The following is a 20954-nucleotide window of genomic DNA, read 5'->3' on the forward strand; positions in this document are numbered from 1 at the left end:
GTTTACGGACATATTCAATCAATCCCTATACCAGTCTGCTGTTCCCAATGCTTCAAGAGGGCCACCATTGTTCCTGTTCCCAAGAAAGCTAAGGTAACTGAGCTAAACGACTACCGCCCCGTAGCACTCACTTCCGTCATCATGAAGTGCTTTGAGAGACTAGTCAAGGACCATATCACCTCCACCCTACCTGACACCCTAGACCCACTCCAATTTGCTTACCGCTCAAATAGGTCCACAGACGATGCAATCTCAACCACACTGCACACTGCCCTAACCCATCTGGACAAGAGGAATACCTATGTGAGAATGCTGTTCATCGACTACAGCTCGGCATTCAACACCATAGTACCCTCCAAGCTCGTCATCAAGCTCGAGACCCTGGGTCTCGACCCCGCCCTGTGCAACTGGGTACTGGACTTCCTGACGGGCAGGTGGTGAGGGTAGGTAACAACATCTCCTCCCCGCTGTTCCTCAACACTGGGGCCCCACAAGGGTGCGTTCTGAGCCCTCTCCTGTACTCCCTGTTCACCCACGACTGCGTGGCCACGCACGCCTCCAACTCAATCATCAAGTTTGCGGACGACACAACAGTGGTAGGCTTGATTACCAACAACGACGAGACGGCCTACAGGGAAGGAGGTGAGGGCCCTCGGAGTGTGGTGTCAGGAAAATAACCTCACACTCAACGTCAACAAAACTAAGGAGATGATTGTGGACTTCAGGAAACAGCAGAGGGAACAACCCCCTATCCACATCGATTGAACAGTAGTGGAGAGAGTAGCAAGTTTTAAGTTCCTCGGCATACACATCACAGACAAACTGAATTGGTCCACTCACACAGACAGCATCGTGAAGAAGGCGCAGCAGCGCCTCTTCAACCTCAGGAGGCTGAAGAAATTTGGCTTGTCACCAAAAGCACTCACAAACTTCTACAGATGCACAATCGAGAGCATCCTGGCGGGCTGTATCACCGCCTGGTACGGCAACTGCTCCGCCCTCAACCGTAAGGCTCTCCAGAGGGTAGTGAGGTCTGCACAACGCATCACCGGGGGCAAACTACCTGCCCTCCAGGACACCTACACCACCCGATGTTACAGGAAGGCCATAAAGATCATCAAGGACATCAACCACCCGAGCCACTGCCTGTTCATCCCGCTATCATCCAGAAGGCGAGGTCAGTACAGGTGCATCAAAGCTGGGACCGAGAGACTGAAAAACAGCTTCTATCTCAAGGCCATCAGACTGTTAAAAGCCACCACTAACATTGAGTGGCTGCTGCCAACACACTGACACTGACTCAACTCCAGCCACTTTAATAATGGGAATTGATGGGAAATGATGTAAATATACCACTAGCCACTTTAAACAATGCTACCTTATATAATGTTACTTACCCTACATTATTCATCTCATATGCATACGTATATACTGTACTCTATATCATCGACTGCATCCTTATGTAATACATGTATCACTAGCCACTTTAACTATGCCACTTTGTTTACATACTCATCTCATATGTATATACTGTACTCAATACCATCTACTGTATCTTGCCTATGCTGCTCTGTACCATCACTCATTCATATATCCTTATGTACATATTCTTTATCCCCTTACACTGTGTATAAGACAGTAGTTTAGGAATTGTTAGTTAGATTACTTGTTACTGCATTGTCGGAACTAGAAGCACAAGCATTTCGCTACACTCGCATTAACATCTGCTAACCATGTGTATGTGACAAATAAAATTTGATTTGTACTCTCTGGACTTCCGTAGTTTACAGAGAATGGCGCGACAAACAAAAAACATCCAGTCGGCGGCAGCTCGTTGATGAAAGAGTTTGAAGGAGAATGGCAAGAATCACGCAAGCTAATAGGCGTGCCACAAACAGAAAAATAACGCCGCAGTACAACAGTGGTGTGCAAAACGGCATCTCAGAATACACAACTCATCTGTCCTTGTCACGGATGGGCAATGGCAGCAGACGACCACATTGGGTTCCACTCCTATCAGCTAAAAACAACAAGAAGTGGCTCCAGTGGGCATGTGATCACCAACGCTGGACAGTTGAGGCGGGAAAAACATTGCCTGGTCTGACAAATCCCAGTTCCTGTTGTGTCATGCTGATGGCAGAGTCAGAATTTGAGTCCATTGCCCCTTACTGCTTGGTGTCAATGGTACAGGCTGGTGGTGTAATGGTGTGGAGAATGTTTTTCTGGCACACGTTAGGTTTCCTTGATACATTGTTGCTGACCAGGTGCATCGCATTATGGCTACAGTGGGGTCCTACCCCGGTACCAGATGGGTGTACCTAATAAACTGACCATTGAGTGTATATCATACGGATGTGGTATTCTACTGGTGAGCTTAAACATTCTCCAATCGTTGTTGAGATCTGATATTCTGCGCAGTGCCAGACGAGATGTAAGCCAATGTCATAGGCCTATCGTCAACCAATAAAAATGTTCTAATCCTTTTGACTTAAATTCCAGCTAAACTTGGAGAGGACAGTGAGGCCTAACTACTTTCAAAAAGCTTGCTTCTGATCAAGAGCTACAAAAGAAAGTAAATAGCCACATTAGACTGAAAGATAAGGTAATGTTGTCAAACTTGTGAGGCTCTCCGGCCATACTCATTAGTTGCTCATTCAACATGCTGCTTGCTGTTACTTCACTCATCCTCCCTTCCTAACTGTTTAACAATTCCTGACACCAACCAAAACTTTTTCCTTGGCCAAATCTTCCTAAATGTTTATTAAATACCCACACGTGTGGTCTCTCATTTCTGCATGACCAAATTTTATCTAGGTGCGCTAGGCTAGGTGCGCTAGGCTAGGTGCGCTTCAAGTGCTCGTTGAGTTCAACAGATTGCAGGGGTGTAGTACTGCCTGAGTGACACTTCTCACTGTTTGCCTGACATGTTGGTAGACATGCTGAAACTTTTTCTGCACACTTCTATAGAATGACCCATACAGAATATGCAGCTGATGTGCCATTTATCTCCATCATGGTAATACAATGACAGTTTGGCTGCTGCACAATGTTTATCAAATCCAATTGTATTTGTCACATACACATGGTTAGCAGGTGTTAATGCAAGTATAGCGAAATGCTTGTGCTTCTAGTTCCGACCATGCAGTAGTATCTAACAAGTAATATAACCTAACAATTTCACAACAGCTAGCTTATACACACAAGTGTAAAGGAATGAATAAGAATATGTACATAAAGATATTTGAATGAGTGATGGTACAGAACGGCATAGGCAAGATGCAGTAGATGGTATCGAGTACAGTATATACATGAGATGAGTAATGTAGGGTATGAGAACATGATATAAAGTGGCATTGTTTAAAGTGGCTAGTGATACATTACATCAAGATGGCAAGATGCGGTAGATGGTATAGAGTAAAGTATATACATATGAGATGAGTAATGTAGGGTAAGTAAACATTATATAATATAAAGTGGCTAGTGATAAATTGATTACATACATTTTTCCATTATTAAAGTGGCTGGAGTTGAGTCAGTATGTTGGGAGCAGCCACTCAATGTTAGTGATAGCTGTTTAACAGTCTGATGGCCTTTAGATAGACGCTGTTTTTCAGTCTCTCGGTCCCCGCTTTGATGCATCTGTACTGACCTCGCCTTCTGGATGATAGCGGGATGAACAGGCAGTGACTCGGTTGTTGTCCTTGATGATCTTTATGGCCTTCCTGTGACATTGGGTGGTGCAGGTGTCCCGGGGGGCAAGGATGTTTTCACCCGGTGATGCATTGTGCAGACCTCACTACCCTCTGGAGAGCCTTCCGGGTTATGGGCGGAGCAGCTGCCGTACCAGGCGGTGATACAGCCCGACAGGATGCTCTCTATTATCATATTATTAAATTCCCTTTATTTTGCACAACAAAACTCACTTTTGCCTGCTGTGCAAAGCACTCTGGGACATGCAGTGGAAAGGTAAATGGATAGCGACCACATCACCAACGCGTCCCCTCTTAGGAAATAGATCCAGAATACCTTCATTGTTGCCCATCAAAATGTGCATACATTTAGGCTATTGTTTATATGTGTAGTCACACTATGTTGGGGTAACAATCGGAGTATTATGTTTGTATAGATGTCAACCCTAATACATAGTCATCATCACCAATCAACTGCATTACACTTAAAAACGTCTTCAACTACCACCACCGATTTCTATATGTTAGCTATGCTACTAAACTCAGCAAAAAAAGAAGCGTCCCATTTTCAGGAGCCTGTCTTTCAAAGATCATTCATAAAAATCCAAATAACTTCAGAGATCTTAATTGTAAATGGTATAAACACTGTTTCCCATTGCCATGTCCGTACTGTGAGACGCCTAAGACAGCGCTACAGGGAGACAGGACGGACAGCTGATTGTCCTCGCAGTGGCAGACTACGTGTAACAACACCTGCACAGGATCGGTACATCCGAACATCACACCTGTGGGACAGGATGGCAACAACAACTGCCCGAGTTACACCAGGAATGCACAATCCCTCCATCAGTGCTCAGACTGTTCGCAATAGGCTGAAATAGGCTGGACTGAGTTCTTGTAGGCCTGTGGTATGGCAGGTCCTCACCAGACATCACCGTTAACAACGTCGCCTATGGGCACAAACCCACCGTTGGTGGACCAGACAGGACTGGCAAAAAGTGCTCTTTACTGACGAGTCACGGTTTTGTCTCATCGGGGGTGATGGTCAGATTTGTGATTATCGTTGAAGGAATGAGCATTACACCGAGGCCTGTACTCTGGAGCGGGATCAATTTGGAGGTGGAGAGTCCGTCATAGTCTGGGGCGGTGTGTCACAGCATCATCGGACTGAGCTTGTTGTCATTGCAGGCAATCTCAACGCTGTGCATTACAGGGAAGACATCCTCCTCCCTCATGTGGTATCAGTGTTCTGCCATGGCCTGCTAAGAGCCTGGATCTCAATTGAGCACGTCTGGGACCTGTTGGATCGGAGGGTGAGGGGGCTAGGGCCATTTCCCCCAGAAATGTTCGGGAACTTGCATGTGCATTGGTGGGAGAGTGGGGTAACATCTCACAGCAAGAACTGGCAAATCTGGTCCAGTCCATGAGGAGGAGATGCACTGCAGTACTTAATGCAGCTGGTGGCCACACCAGATACTGACATGTTACTTTTGATTTTGACCCACCCTTTGTTCAGGGACACATTATTCAATTTCTGCTAGTTGCATGTCTGTGGAACTTGTTCTGTTTATGTCTCAGTTGTTGAATTTTGTTATGTTCATACAAAATATTTACACGTTAAGTGTGCTGAAAATAAAGACAGTTGACAGTGAGAGGGATTTATTTTTTTGCTGAGTTTACTTTTTTATTTCACCTTTATTTAACCAGGTAGGCAAGTTGAGAACAAGTTCTCATTTACAATTGCGACCTGGCCAGGATAAAGCAAAGCAGTTCGACACATACAACGACACAGAGTTACACATGGAGTAAAACAAACATACAGTCAATAATACAGTATAAACAAGTCTATATGCGATGTGAGCAAATGAGGTGAGATAAGGGAGGTAAAGGCAAAAAAAGGCCATGGTGGCAAAGTAAATACAATATAGCAAGTAAAACACTGGAATGGTAGATTTGCAATAGAAGAATGTGCAAAGTAGAAATAAAAATAATGGGGTGCAAAGGAGCAAAATAAATGAATAAATTAAATACAGTAGGGAAAGAGGTAGTTGTTTGGGCTAAAATATAGGTGGGCTATGTACAGGTGCAGTAATCTGTGAGCTGCTCTGACAGTTGGTGCTTAAAGCTAGTGAGGGAGATAAGTGTTTCCAGTTTCAGAGATTTTTATAGTTTGTTCCAGTCATTGGCAGCAGAGAACTGGAAGGAGAGGCGGCCAAAGAAAGAATTGGTTTTGGGGGTGACTAGAGAGATATACCTGCTGGAGCGTGTGCTACAGGTGGGAGATGCTATGGTGACCAGCGAGCTGAGATAAGGGGGGACTTTACCTAGCAGGGTCTTGTAGATGACATGGAGCCAGTGGGTTTGGCGACGAGTATGAAGCGAGGGCCAGCCAACGAGAGTGTACAGGTCGCAATGGTGGGTAGTATATGGGGCTTTGGTGACAAAACGGATTGCACTGTGATAGACTGCATCCAATTTGTTGAGTAGGGTATTGGAGGCTGTTTTGTAAATGACATCGCCAAAGTCGAGGATTGGTAGGATGGTCAGTTTTACAAGGGTATGTTTGGCAGCATGAGTGAAGGATGCTTTGTTGCGAAATAGGAAGCCAATTCTAGATTTAACTTTGGATTGGAGATATTTGATATGGGTCTGGAAGGAGAGTTTACAGTCTAACCAGACACCTAAGTATTTGTAGTTGTCCACGTATTCTAAGTCAGAGCCGTCCAGAGTAGTGATGTTGGACAGGAGGGCAGTTGCGGGTAGCGATCGGTTGAAGAGCATGCATTTAGTTTTACTTGTATTTAAGAGCAATTGGAGGCCACGGAAGGAGAGATGTAGGGCATTGAAGCTTGCCTGGAGGGTTGTTAACACAGTGTCCAAAGAAGGGCCAGAAGTATACAGAATGGTGTCGTCTGCGTAGAGGTGGATCAGAGACTCACCAGCAGCAAGAGCGACCTCATTGATGTATACAGAGAAGAGAGTCGGTCCAAGAATTGAACACTGTGGCACCCCCATAGAGACTGCCAGAGGTCCGGACAGCAGACCCTCCGATTTGACACACTGAACTCTATCAGAGAAGTAGTTGGTGAACCAGGCGAGGCAATCATTTGAGAAACCAATGCTGTCGAGTCTGCCGATGAGGATGTGGTGATTGAGAGTCGAAAGCCTTGGCCAGATCAATGAACACGGCTGCACAGTAATGTTTCTTATCGATGGCGGTTAAGACATCGTTTAGGACCTTGAGCGTGGCTGAGGTGCACCCATGACCAGCTCTGAAACCAGATTGCATAGCAGAGAAGGTATGGTGAGATTCGAAATGGTCGGTAATCTGTTTGTTGACTTGGCTTTCAAAGACCTTAGAAAGGCATGGTAGGATAGATATAGGACTGTAGCAGTTTGGGTCAAGAGTGTCCCCCCCTTTGAAGAGGGGGATGACCGCAGCTGCTTTCCAATCTTTGGGAATCTCAGCCGACACGAAAGAGGTTGAACAGGCTAATAATAGGGGTGGCAACTATTTCGGCAGATAATTTTAGAAAGAAAGGGTCCAGATTGTCTAGCCCGGCTGATTTGTAGGGGTCCAGATTTTGCAGCTCTTTCAGAACATCAGCTGAACGGATTTGGGAGAAGGAGAAATGGGGAAGGCTTGGGCGGGTTGCTGTGGGGGGTGCAGTGCTGTTGACCGGGGTAGGAGTAGCCAGGTGGAAAGCATGGCCAGCTGTAGAAAAATGCTTATTGAAATTCTTAATTATGGTGGATTTATCAGTGGTGACAGTGTTTCCTATATTCAGTGCAGTGGGCAGCTGGGAAGAGGTGTTCTTATTCTCCATGGACTTTACAGTGTCCCAGAACTTTTTTGAGTTAGTGTTGCTGGAAGCAAATTTCTGCCTTAAAAAGCTAGCCTTGGCTTTTCTAACTGCCTGTGTATAATGGTTTCTAGCTTCCCTGAACGGCTGCATTTCACGGGGGCTGTTCGATGCTAATGCAGAACGCCATAGGATGTTTTTGTGTTGGTTAAGGGCAGTCAGGTCTGGGGAGAACCAAGGGCTATATCTGTTTCTGGTTCTAAATTTCTTGAATGGGGCATGTTTATTTAAGATGGTTAGGAAGGCATTTAAAAAAAATATCCAGGCATCCTCTACTGACGGGATGAGATCAATATCCTTCCAGGATACCCTGGCCAGGTCGATTAGAAAAGCCTGCTCGCTGAAGTGTTTCAGGGAGCGTTTTACAGTGATGAGTGGAGGTCGTTTGACCGCTGACCCATTGCGGATGCAGGCAATGAGGCAGTGATTGCTGAGATCTTGGTTGAAGACAGCAGAGGTGTATTTAGAGGGCAAGTTGGTTAGGATGATATCTATGAGGGTGCCCGTGTTTAAGGCTTTGGGGAGGTTCCTGGTAGGTTCATTGATAATTTGTGTGAGATTGAGGGCATCAAGTTTAGATTGTAGGATGGCTGGGGTGTTAAGCATGTTCCAGTTTAGGTCGCCTAGCAGCACGAGCTCTGAAGATAGATGGGGGGCAATCAGTTCACATATGGTGTCCAGAGCACAGCTGGTGGCAGAGGGTGGTCTATAGCAGGCTGCAACGGTGAGAGACTTGTTTTTAGAGAGGTGGATTTTTAAAAGTAGAAGTTCAAATTGTTTGGGTACAGACCTGGATAGTAGTACAGAACTCTGCAGGCTATCTTTGCAGTAGATTGCAACACCGCCCCCTTTGGCAGTTCTATCTTGTCTGTAAATGTTGTAATTTGAAATTAAAATTTCAGAATTTTTGGTAGTCTTCCTAAGCCAGGATTCAGACACAGCTAGAACATCCGGGTTGGCAGAGTGTGCTAAAGCAGTGAATAGAACAAACTTAGGGAGGAGGCTTCTAATGTTAACATGCATGAAACCAAGGCTATTACGGTTACAGAAGTCGTCAAAAGAGAGCGCCTGGTGAATAGGAGTGGAGCTAGGCACTGTAGGGCCTGGATTCACCTCTACATCGCCAGAGGAACAGAGGAGGAGTAGAATAAGGGTGCGGCTAAAAGCAATAAGAATTGATCGTCTAGAACGTCTGAAACAGAGAGTAAAAGGAGGTTTCTGGGGGCGATAAAATAGCATCAAGGTATAATGTACAGACAAAGGTATGGTAGGATGTGGAGGTAAACCTAGGTATTGAGTGATGAAGAGAGAGATATTGTCTCTAGAAACATCATTGAAACCAGGAGATGTCATTGCATGTGTGGGTGGTGGAACTAATAGGTTTGATAAGGTATAGTGAGCAGGACTAGAGGCTCTACAGTGAAATAAGCCAATAAACACTAACTGGAACAGCAATGGACAAGGCATATTGACATTAAGGAGAGGCATGCTTAGTCGAGTGATCAAAAGGGTCCAGAGTGGAGAGGTTGGTTGGGGGTCACGGCGATTTAGACAGCTAGCCAGGCCATCGGTAGCAAGCTAGCATAGGATGGACGTCTGTTATTAGCCACCTCTTGCATTCCGTCAGTAGATTAGTGGGGTTCCGTGTGGTAGAGGGGATTAATCCAAATCACACAACAACAACAAAAATAAAAACAATAGATATAGTCAGAGGCCCAAGAAGAAAAAAATTATAAATAATAATAAGATAGCAGCCGATAAGACAGCTAACGGTTAGCAGGCCGCAGAAGGGCTTTCAGGTAACGTCGCGACGGAGGAGCCAGCCGGATAACTCCTTCGGGTAGATAACGTTGGCAGTCCAGCCGTGAAGGCCCGGTGGGGCTCCGCGTAGGCAGTAAAACAGGTCCGGATAGGTGACTGCAGCCCAGGAGTGATTGATGGAACCCTTCAGCTGGCTAGCTCCGGAATAATTGATGTTTGCTCCGGAATCGACGAAAGCTTTAACTAGCTTCTGATTAGCTTCTGGATTAGCTCCTGGCTAGCTCCTGGCTTGCTCCTGGCTAGCTTCTGGCTAGTTTCTGGCTTGCTTCTGACCTAGCTTCTGATTAGCTTCTGGCTAGCTCCTGGCTAGCTCCTGCCTAGCTTCTGGCTAGTTTCTGGCTAGCTTCTTGGAGTTTCTGGCTAGCTTCTTGGAGGATTACAGTTTTGAAAAGAAGTTGTAAATATATATATATACGGGACACGACAAGACGAGGACAAAAGACGTCTGAACTGCTATGCCATCTTGGATCTCATGTCATACTTTATATGAACAGGAGTAAGCGTATAGCTGTCATTTTTTTTTAAACCTGAATTGGACAACCTCTAAATATTTTTCATCAAAAACAGCCAGGTATATCCATGTTGAATTTTAGTAACCTCCTTGTGGGCCTGTTAGAACACAAATGATTACGGATTTGACGAATATCCACTTTATTAAATCAGCTTTTTTGAATAGGTACCAATGACAGCGTCCTTTTTCAATCCCTCACACAAGTTTTCAGACCCTTCAAGGAACATTTATTTTTGAGAGAGAATCTCGCACCAAATTCAGCTACTTTTCAGGCTGCATTTGGAGAGTTTTGTCACCAGGAGTTTCTATGCTTTTGATAGCATTTAGTGACATTTCTATGGAGTGAGATTTTTTCTCAATAAAATCCATTTAGCCTCAAGTAGATAATGAAACATGTTCAATTTGGTTTAAATAATGCAAAAACTAAGTGTTGGAGAAGAACGTAAAAGTGCAATATGTGCTATGTAAGAAAGCTAACGTTTCAGTTCCTTGCTCAGAACATGAGAACATATGAAAGCTGGTGGTTCCTTTTAACATGAGTCTTCAATATTCCCAGGTAAGAAGTTTTAGGTTGTAGTTATTATCAGACTATTTCCCTCTATACCATTTGTATTTCATTAACCTTTGACTATTGGATGTTCTTATAGGCACTTTAGTATTGCCAGTGTAACAGTATAGCTTCCGTCCCTCTCCTCGCTCCTCCCTGGGCTCGAACCAGCAACACAACGACAACAGCCACCACATCGAAGCAGCGTTACCCATGCAGAGCAAGGGAAACAACCACACCAAGGCTCAGAGTGAGTGAAGTTTGAAACGCTATTAGCGTGCGCTTGCTAGACAGCCATTTGACTTCGGTCACATCAGCCTAATCTCGGGAGTTGATAGGTTTGAAGTCATAAACAGCGCAATGCTTGACGCACAACGAAGAGCTGCTGGCAAAACGCACGAAAGTGCTGTTTGAATGAATGTTTACGCGCCTGCTTCTGCCTCCCACCGCTCATTCAGATACTTAAATACTTGTATGCTTGTATGCTCAGTCAGATTATATGCAACACAGGATACGCTAGATAATATCTAGTAATATCATCAACCATGTTTAGTTAACTAGTGATTATGATTGATTGTTTTTTATAAGATAAGTGTAATGCTAGCTAGCAACTTACCTTGGCTTACTGCATTTGCATAACAGGCAGTCTCCTTGTGGAGTGCAACGAGAGAGAGGCAAGGTCCTTATTGCATTGGACTTGTTAACTGCAAGATTGGATCCCCCGAGCTGACAATGTGAAAATCTGTCTTTCTGCCCCTGAACGAGGCAGTTAACCCACCGTTCCTAGGCCGTCGTTGAAAATAAGAGTGTGTTCTTAACTGACTTGCCTAGTTAAATAAAGATTAAATAAAGGTGTAAAAAAAAACATTTAAATTAAAAAAAATCGGTGCCCAAAAATACTGATTTCCGATTGTTATGAAAACTTGAAATCGGCCCTAATTAATCGGCCATTCCGATTAATCGGTCGACCTCTAGTAAGGATGCATATGTGGGAAAACCGTTTGAGGTGTCAAATGATGAAGTTTGCAATGGGAAAAGTGGACTGTGTCAGAGTGACCTGGAGTGGTCTTATTTTGATTAATTGTATTTCTGAAGAAAAGAGAAAGATTGCAGTGGGCCTCAAAAGAATCCAGACAACATAAGTTTAGTGTTTCTAACTTCGGAGTAGAGCACCCATCAGAGTCATCTCAGGGGTGACGACAGATGTTCAGGTTCAATACCTGAATAGAATTCCCGGAGTAGTGGTGCCTGGCGTCTGACCCTCTGGGTGAATGGAGAAAAAGAAGAAAGTCTGTATGTCCTGTTGTTTTTTGATAAAGAGCAAATACCAACGCATGTGAAGCTTGGTTATGTAAGATGCGCTGTAAGAGCTTTCGTCCCAAAACCATTGCAGTGCAAGAATTGTAAAGAATTTGTCCATGTTTCATGTGTGTGCAGACGGACAGAGTATATTGAAGAACTGTGGGTAGAAGGACGACAGTGTTGCAATTGTGGTGGGGCTCATGATCCTGAGTTCCCGGAGTGCCCTTTAAGGGTGAAGGAGATTGAAGTGACAAAAGTTAGAGCGGTCAATCGAATCTCCTATGGGGAGGCAATTAAAATAATTGAGAAAACAAGTGAAGCTAGTGAATATATGGTTGTGGATACACCACAGCATGTAGTAAATGTTTGCTGCCAGACAAAAGATACCCTGTGTGTTAAAAATATGGATTTTGTTGCGTTTATTGCCACAGTTATAAACTGTATAGCACAAGTCTCAAGGAAGCCAAAGGAACTGGACATTATAATGGCTGCTTCAGACAAGGTTTTGGGACTCAGGGATTTTACATCTGAAGACTTGCAAGCACTGGAAGACCCACCCTCCCAGGTTCCCTTGAGCCTGTGTAGGGATCATCTGTTTTATTTATTTAACAGAAAAGTAGAATTTTTGGGGAATCCTATTTCCATCCCGCAGAGTGGGTGGCAGGATGCTCATTAAATTGTGTGATCGCCAATATACCATAGAGGAAGAAGTAAAAAATAAACATTTCCATTTTACAAAAGGCCTTTAATTGGAAATTCCTGTGGATAAATGTGTTACTAAGGTTATGAATAATACTGCAATAATACTGGTTTCATAACAACTTTATATATACCCCCTTCATATAAAGTGTTACCTAATAAAATATTACTGAATTTCTTAGACCTTGACGCAAGAGTTGATGTGTAATTTTGCGTTGTTTGTGTCCTCAGAGAGTGGTCGCCAACAACCACAGACGGGCCTCCGCCTCCACCAACCTGAGTCGTAAGCCCAGCCTGCAGCTGGTGGACACCCCGGATGGGCTGCGGGACCTGGGACACCTGGAGCTGATGAGCCGGGACCTGATGGACCCTGCCGGTGGGGTCGTGCCCTTCAACCGCTCCATGTCCACCGACTCTCTCAGCTCTATTTCCTCCATCGGCAACAATTTTGGGCACGACTACACAGTGGGGCAGCTGGAGGTGACCCTGGAGTACGAGGCCCGACCAGGGCCTGGGCCGGGGGTGCTCCACATCGCCCTGCACCAGGGCAAGGACCTGCTGGAGAAGGAGGAAGGGGACTTCCCCGGCTGCTTTATCCGGGTCACCTTGGTTCCTGAAGAACTCAACGTGGGCATCACCAGGGTGAGTGTGTGCATGCGTATGGTAATAGTCTTTTAGATTGATATTATCGTATTTTATTTTGGCTTTGCAGAATGGTTCTGTGATATCATATTTCACTGAAGATGCAACACTAATGATGTTCTGGGATCATTCTTGTAGAAAATGTTCTCAGAAACCAGACAGAAAGTTCTTTCTGTTTTGAATGGACAAAGCCATCGATCATATCTAGTTAAGCTTTATTTATACAGCACATTTCATGCATGGAATGCAATGTGCTTTACAGGAAAAAATGAATAAAAAACAATTAAAATAAAAGATATTTACTACACAACAAACATAAGATAAAAAGCACCATAAGGAAAAGCAAAGCTAAAAATATGTGTTTAAGATCTCTTTTAAATATGTCCACAGTTTCAGCCCCCTCAGGTTCTCTGGCAGGCTATTCCAGAGGCTGGGGGCATAATAACTAAAGGCTGTCTCTCCATGCCTCTTGGTCCCCCTCAGGTTCTCTGACAGGCTATTCCAGAGGCTGGGGGCATAATAACTAAAGGCTGTCTCTCCATGCCTCTTGGCCCCCCTCAGGTTCTCTGACAGGCTATTCCAGAGGCTGGGGGCATAATAACTAAAGGCTGTCTCTCCATGCCTCTTGGTCCCCCTCAGGTTCTCTGACAGGCTATTCCAGAGGCTGGGGGCATAATAACTAAAGGCTGTCTCTCCATGCCTCTTGGCCCCCTCAGGTTCTCTGACACAGGGCTATTCCAGAGGCTGGGGGGCATAATAACTAAAGGCTGTCTCTCCATGCCTCTTGGTCCCCCTCAGGTTCTCTGACAGGCTATTCCAGAGGCTGGGGGCATAATAACTAAAGGCTGTCTCTCCATGCCTCTTGGCCCCCTCAGGTTCTCTGACAGGCTATTCCAGAGGCTGTCATAATAACTAAAGGCTGTCTCTCCATGCCTCTTGGTCCCCCTCAGGTTCTCTGACAGGCTATTCCAGAGGCTGGGGGCATAATAACTAAAGGCTGTCTCTCCATGCCTCTTGGCCCCCTCAGGTTCTCTGACAGGCTATTCCAGAGGCTGTGGGCATAATAACTAAAGGCTGTCTCTCCATGCCTCTTGGTCCCCCTCAAAGGCTGTCTCTCCATGCCTCTTGGTCCCCCTCAGGTTCTCTGACAGGCTATTCCAGAGGCTGGGGGCATAATAACTAAAGGCTGTCTCTCCATGCCTCTTGGTCCCCCTGGTCCCTGACAGGCTATTCCAGAGGCTCAGGTTCTCTGACAGGCTATTCCAGAGGCTGGGGGCATAATAACTAAAGGCTGTCTCTCCATGCCTCTTGGTCCCCCTCAGGTTCTCTGACAGGCTATTCCAGAGGCTGTGGGCATAATAACTAAAGGCTGTCTCTCCATGCCTCTTGGTCCCCCTCAGGTTCTCTGACAGGCTATTCCAGAGGCTGGGGGCATAATAACTAAAGGCTGTCTCTCCATGCCTCTTGGTCCCCCTCAGGTTCTCTGACAGGCTATTCCAGAGGCTGTGGGCATAATAAGTAAAGGCTGTCTCTCCGCACCCTGGCAATGTTCCTCAGGTGGTATTAAGCTATGTTGGTCACATTCCTATTGTGTGATTCAAAACTGAGTTCAGAATCTAAAATGAAACATAATAACTAGGTTTTTTTTGGTCCCCCTCACCTGGTGTTTTATCTTTATTGCCTGTGAATTAAAATGTGCGGATAGATTCTCTCTGCTTTGGCTCCAACAATAAGTACCTCGGTCTTGTCTTGATTTAGCTGGAGGAAATTGTGAGCCATCCAAGTATTTAAATCACTAATACATTTACATTTGACATTTTAGTAAATTAGGAGACGCTATTATCCAGAGAGACTTCCATGAGCAATTAGGGTTAAGTGCCTTGCTCAAGGGCACATTGACAGATTTTTTTCCCCCCACCTAGTCAGCCCAGGGATTTGAACCAGTGACCTTTTGGTTATTGGCCCAAAGCTCATAACCACTAGGCTTATCCAATAGGCTATCTACTGCCCACTAATACAGTCTAATAATGAATCTGAGCTAAAATCCTCTGGTGACACAAAATGTAAAGTTGTGTATTGTCTGTGTAGTAGTGAAAATCAATGCTGTGCTTTCTGATAACGCTGCCAAGGGGTAATATATAGAAACGGAACAGTACCGGACCAAAGATCAAACCAGAACTGAAACTGGAGAGGCCAGAACTGGACCGGAGAGGCCAACCCCCTCTCCAGCCTGTCCAGGATGACATCAAGGAATGACATTGTGTCAAATGCAGCACTTCAATCTAAGGATAGAGAGCTGTTTGGCATCTGTGTTGTCTCTAAAATCATTGACCACTTTAACAAACGCTGTCTCTGTGCTCTGGTGAGTACAGAAAACAGATTGGATTTTTTTTTAAATTACAGTTGGTACTTAAAAAGTAATTTATCTGTTTGAAAACCAATTTCTACAAAATGTTGCTTAAGAATGGAAGGTTGGATGTTGGCCAAAAATTGCTAAGAGTTGAAGAATCTAATCTACTTTTTTTTCATTTCAGAAGAGGTTTCACCATAGCAGTTTTTTTAACAATAGCTTGCACTTCAGATATGCAATTAAAAACTGTTTTGTAGAAGGTGGTGGGGATAGGATCAAGAAGGCAGGTAGAAGGCTTAAGTTGTGATATCACTGTCCTGAGTATGTCTGTGTCAACCAGGGAGAATATAAATCCAGATGCCTTTGCATGACAGGCTTGGGCACATATCATCAAACTTATCATCAGGTCTTGCATGACTGATACCCAGCCTAATGGATGTTATCTTATCTCTGAAATATATCTCATCACATTTAGACGTGGAGGAAGGTTCACATAGGTTTGCGGGGTAGGATTTATTAGATCATTAATGATCGAGAAGAGCACTCAAATTATTCTGATTAATAGTGATCAAGTTAGAAAAATGAGCCCGTCTGGCATTTTTAATTGCCTTATTTTATAAGCCAAGTTGTTCTCTCAGATATCATAATGGACCTTAAACTTTGACCGTCTCCACTTCCGCTCTGCCTTTCTGTAATTTCTCTTTAATTGATTAGTTTCCTCACTCATCTGAGGGACTCTCTGTTTGGATGTGTCCTTTTTCAACTTTACTGGAGCTACGGCATCAATGGTTGCCCTTAATTTGCTATTAAAGTTATCAACTAAATCATCACAAGACGACGTATAGGTGGTGGAGTATTGTTTATACACTCAATAAATTATGTAGCAATGTCAAAGGTAAGATAGCGTTTCTTAATAATCAGTTCAGTACTACCCGGTGCTATGGGCAACAAGGTTGTAAAAAAATCCCCAGTGGTGATCAGATAAAGCAACATCAACAATAGAGGATATGGCAATTGAAAGCCCCTTGGTAATAACCAGGTCTCGAGTATGGCTGTGGTTATGGGTGGGCCCAGTAGAAAGCCCCTTGGTAATAACCAGGTCCAGAGTATAGCTGTGGTTATGGGTAGGACCAGTAGAAAGCCCCTTGGTAATAACCAGGTCCAGAGTATGGCTGTGGTTATGGGTGGGCCCAGTAGAAAGCCCCTTGGTAATAACCAGGTCTAGAGTATGGCTGTGATTATGGGTGGGCCCAGTAGAAAGCCCCTTGGTAATAACCAGGTCCAGAGTATGGCTGTGGTTATGGGTGGGCCTAGTAGAAAGCCCCTTGGTAATAACCAGGTCCAGAGTATGGCTGTGGTTATGGGTGGGCCCAGTAGAAAGCCCCTTGGTAATAACCAGGTCCAGAGTATGGCTGTTGTTATGGGTGGGCCCAGGAGAAAGCCCCTTGGTAATAACCAGGTCCAGAGTATGGCCGCGGTTATGGGTGGGTCCAGTAACATGTTGGATAAAGTCCATAGTGCTCAAAAGATTCATAAATTCAATGGCCTTGGAGTCAGTCTCTGTCAACATGAATATTAAAATCTCCCAACACAATGATTTTATCATAGTTCAAGGACAATAGATAATAGTTCAGATAAATCAGCAAAGAAAGTGGGGCAGTGGTTTGGTGGCTTATAGGGTTATGGCCAGCATTGGTGGCTGACATTTAAACAGTATAGCATAACAGATGCCCAATGTCGCCAAACAAAATGTCCTTACAGCTGTTAGCATTAGTAAAAATAGAGGTTGTCACCCCAACTTTTTTCCCTTTTCTGATATATGAAAAGCTGTAGTCCAGGGGGAGGCTTCAATAAGAGCGGCACTACACTCTCATTACAGCCATGTTTAAGTGAGAAACATGCAATCAACTTTGAGCTCAGTACAGAGGTCATTCACTGGAAAGGCTTTTACTTGTGATTGCTCTAACATTTAAAAGTGCCATATTCAATGTCTGTAGGCATCTGCCTCGAGGTAACCAATGGAATAACAACCAAATGATTAACTTTACAACCACGTTGTAAATCTCCAATCTATCAGAATGGTAGGAGATGACAGTTTGTATACTGTAAACTCACTAGAAGGTGGAGTTAAAGGAAAATAAATGAGGTTACTCACAATAACCATCGTGCCATTTCTACAGGAGTTGATATGCTTTCCAAGTCCTCTGTTGCTTATTCTGACAGGGAGAACTGGAGCACTACCAGACCCTGTCCGTCAGTCTCTAAAACAATAATCCTGGAACCCCTTCGGTTAGGATGAATACTGTCTCTTTTAAAAAGTGCTGGTTGCTCCCACAGCAAATCAAAGTTGTCCTCCCTCAGTTCCTCAGATCGCCTAAAACAAAGGCTGTTAAAACCTACATGAATGACAATGGTGTCAATATTGGAGTAGTTGTTCAGAACCGTGGGCAGGAGGGAGTTGACGTCTTGGACACGGGCTCCTGGGTGACAGTGGACCTTGGTCGGTCCACAGATCGGCCACTGGCTGTTGGTATACACCCAGGATTCGTGCTGATTCCCGGGGCCGCGTCGCAGAATCCGTAGCAATACAAACTTTAGCTATGATTTAATGAAAACTATTTAATAAAAACAACAAACCGAGTGTAGACATTACACTGTTCTGTTGCTGGCTATGATGACGTCCGTTGCATGATGCCCTTGTGCGTATTTTGGTATCATTCATTCCTATGTGAAGTGTCAATAGCACATTGAAGCCAAACGAAGTCGGTTATGATGGCGTCTCATGGAGACATAACATGTGCAGTTTGAGCTACTCCAGGAAGTGATTTTGCAGGCTAGCTCAGTGCTGCCCCTATCATTGAGTAACTCAAGTTGAAGGCCAACCGGGGTACTGTAGGCTTCCATTAGCAACTAAATTATCCTTAACTTCTTCAGTTTGTGATTTTAAAATAATCGGTTCAAGGACATACATCAGGTGCATTAGAAGCAATTGTTGATACCATGATTGTCCTCAATATTTTTTTATTGACACGAAAATTGTCTTTGAAGATATGGGGATCCTATTTTCCACGAACAATGCCTGCAGTACCGCAGTCGGCCTTCAACTTTCGTGGCTTCAATGAGAGGCGGCAGTCGTTCTCCCCTGGTTTTGGTAACTTTTCTTGTTAGCTGAGAAGTGTTGATAACATCATCACCCAAGTTCGGAGTCAGAGTGAGAGAGCAATGAGTCCCTTGGGTTAGAGTTTTGAGCCTTCAGCTCGATGGGCTAATCCTATTCTTGTCTGATGAGAAAGTGCATTTGATTTTCAGCACCAAGTCTCCTGGGGCTTCTTACAGTAGGTTTGAGATGGAATAAAGGGTTAGTTTCTGTCACACAGTAGGCTACATCCACAAACATGAGAATTGCAACCCCACTGCACCGCAATGTACAGTAACCACCAAAGTCTCCAGGCATGTCACCCTCTGTACTGCAAGGTAATCAGGATCAGAGAAAATCACTGTGTGAATGCATTCACACTTAATGCATTCACACTGGCCACAATGATAGCCACTAGTGCATCAAGGAATGTTGGAGACCGGGAGGAAATGCTGACATCAGCTGGATCCACTGCTCCCCTCGGCATAATCCACAGGGGAGCAAGCTGTTAAGCCTGGCTTCTCTCCCTAGCTCTCCGACGGTTCCTTTTTCCCTCAGTCACACTGTTTAGTGGTGGTAATCGCCATAATTATAAATGTTCAGACTGTCACATATTAAAGATGCAGGGAATGCTCCATGTAGGAAACATTATATTAACACATTACAGGCCAAGGAGAATGTGTTCATTGTTTTGGATGTAATTTACATCCGGCCATGCTTATATACAGTTAAGTGGTGTTTCAGATTCTGAAGGTATTTAGTAGGGTTGTGATATGATTCTGGTGTTTGATATAGGGCAGACTCCAAGGTTAATGTTACGGAATATTATGCAGGTTTTATAAATACACTATGGGCTTTCATGAAGAAATTCAACACAGTTTGTATGACAATTTACCAGGAAGACTATTATGTTAAGATGCAGGTTCTGTTGTGTTATGATAGCAGCCCTGGCTAATTTGCATTTTGTTGTTGATTTCTGTAAGCAGGAATTTGTCCTGCTTTGTACAAAGATGGCATGTTTCTGAGTCTACCTTTAACTAGGCATATACTGTATCATACAATGTATATATTGAATACCAAGTTCCCTTTGGTCTTTTGTGTGATGCACTTGAATATTACTTTGTTAGGAGCAGTTGATTTCTAGTTAACCTTATGTGAACCATTATAACTATTAGTAAAATCTTTATAATTTGTTAACGTATCTATCATCGCCAGTCATTTAAATCATGAACAACGGAGCACATGCATTTACTAAATTTAATCCCACTACGTCCTCAGGGCTCTTTTGATGGCTCTGATTCTCGTCCAATATGGCAGGGTTTATAAACTCACTGATTACAAAGAGAAACCCAGCCATGAGCTGCCCAGTGAAGTGAGCCTATCAAATGAGCTAAATGCCTTCTATGCTTGCTTCAAGGCAAGCAACACTGAACCATGCATGAGAGCAACAGCAGTTCCGGACGACTGTGTGATCTCGCTCGCCGTAGCCGATGTGAGTAAGGTAACCTGGCTAAATGACTATCGCCCGTAGCACTCACATCTGTAGCCATTAAATACTTTGAAAGGCTGATCCAATTTGCATACCGCCCCAACAGATCCACAGATGATGCAATCTCTATTGGATTGCCTGGACAAGAGGAACAATTATATGAGAATTCTGTTCATTGACTACAGCTCTGCATTAAACACCATAATCCAAGCCTTCCAAACTCATCACTAAGGTCAGGACTGTTACAGGAATTAAATTTCTTTATGTTTTATTAAACTAATTTCGATTCAACACTCTGTCCACTCCTAAGAATTTGTAAGACCCTTATTTGCATAAAATGGACAGAGACCAGTCTCAAAATCAATCAGCAGCGTTTCTTCTCGAGAGTACTGAACATGATACAGTTTACCACAGGTTATAAACTGAAAATGACGTCATTAGTTTTCGTACTACCCCGTCTCATCTCCACTCTAGTACAATGGCTGTATAGTTCTCAAGACTTCCCACATCGTCTCTCCCAAACTTAGATCATTTATGACCGAGCCTAGGTCTGCCTGTGTAGATAAGCATTCCAGCCAGTCTGACGATAAATTCATTCATTTCTACCAAGGAACAGACAGTCATTGTTCTACTTCTTGATTATAATTACACACATTATATTCAGTACTAAGATAAAAAGAAAATTCATACATATACAGTAACATAATAGTATTCTGATTAGTCAGTCCTGATTGAAATGTATACATAATTAGTTATTATTGATAAAAAATCCCTTAACAAGGACCCTGGGACTAAACACCTCCTTCTGCAACTGGATCCTGGACTTCCTGGTGGGTGGTGAGGGTAGGTAACAACACATCTGCCACGCTGACCCTCAGCACGGGGGCCCCTCGGGTGCGTGCTTA

The 20954-nt window shown here is 44.1% G+C and overlaps 1 protein-coding gene across 4 annotated transcripts in view; it reads left to right on the plus strand.

Moving 5' to 3' along the window:
- syt12 (synaptotagmin XII) overlaps positions 1-20954 on the plus strand; it is a 42390-nt gene that overhangs the window by 16307 nt on the left and 5129 nt on the right. For all 4 annotated transcript variants that reach the window (XM_064930605.1, XM_064930604.1, XM_064930606.1 and 1 more), the window contains one exon: positions 12664-13074. In XM_064930605.1, the coding sequence (XP_064786677.1) occupies positions 12664-13074 (411 nt within the window). The remainder of the gene's footprint in view (positions 1-12663; positions 13075-20954) is intronic.

Source organism: Oncorhynchus masou, chromosome 22, assembly GCF_036934945.1.
Source record: "Oncorhynchus masou masou isolate Uvic2021 chromosome 22, UVic_Omas_1.1, whole genome shotgun sequence".
NCBI lineage: Eukaryota > Metazoa > Chordata > Actinopteri > Salmoniformes > Salmonidae > Oncorhynchus > Oncorhynchus masou.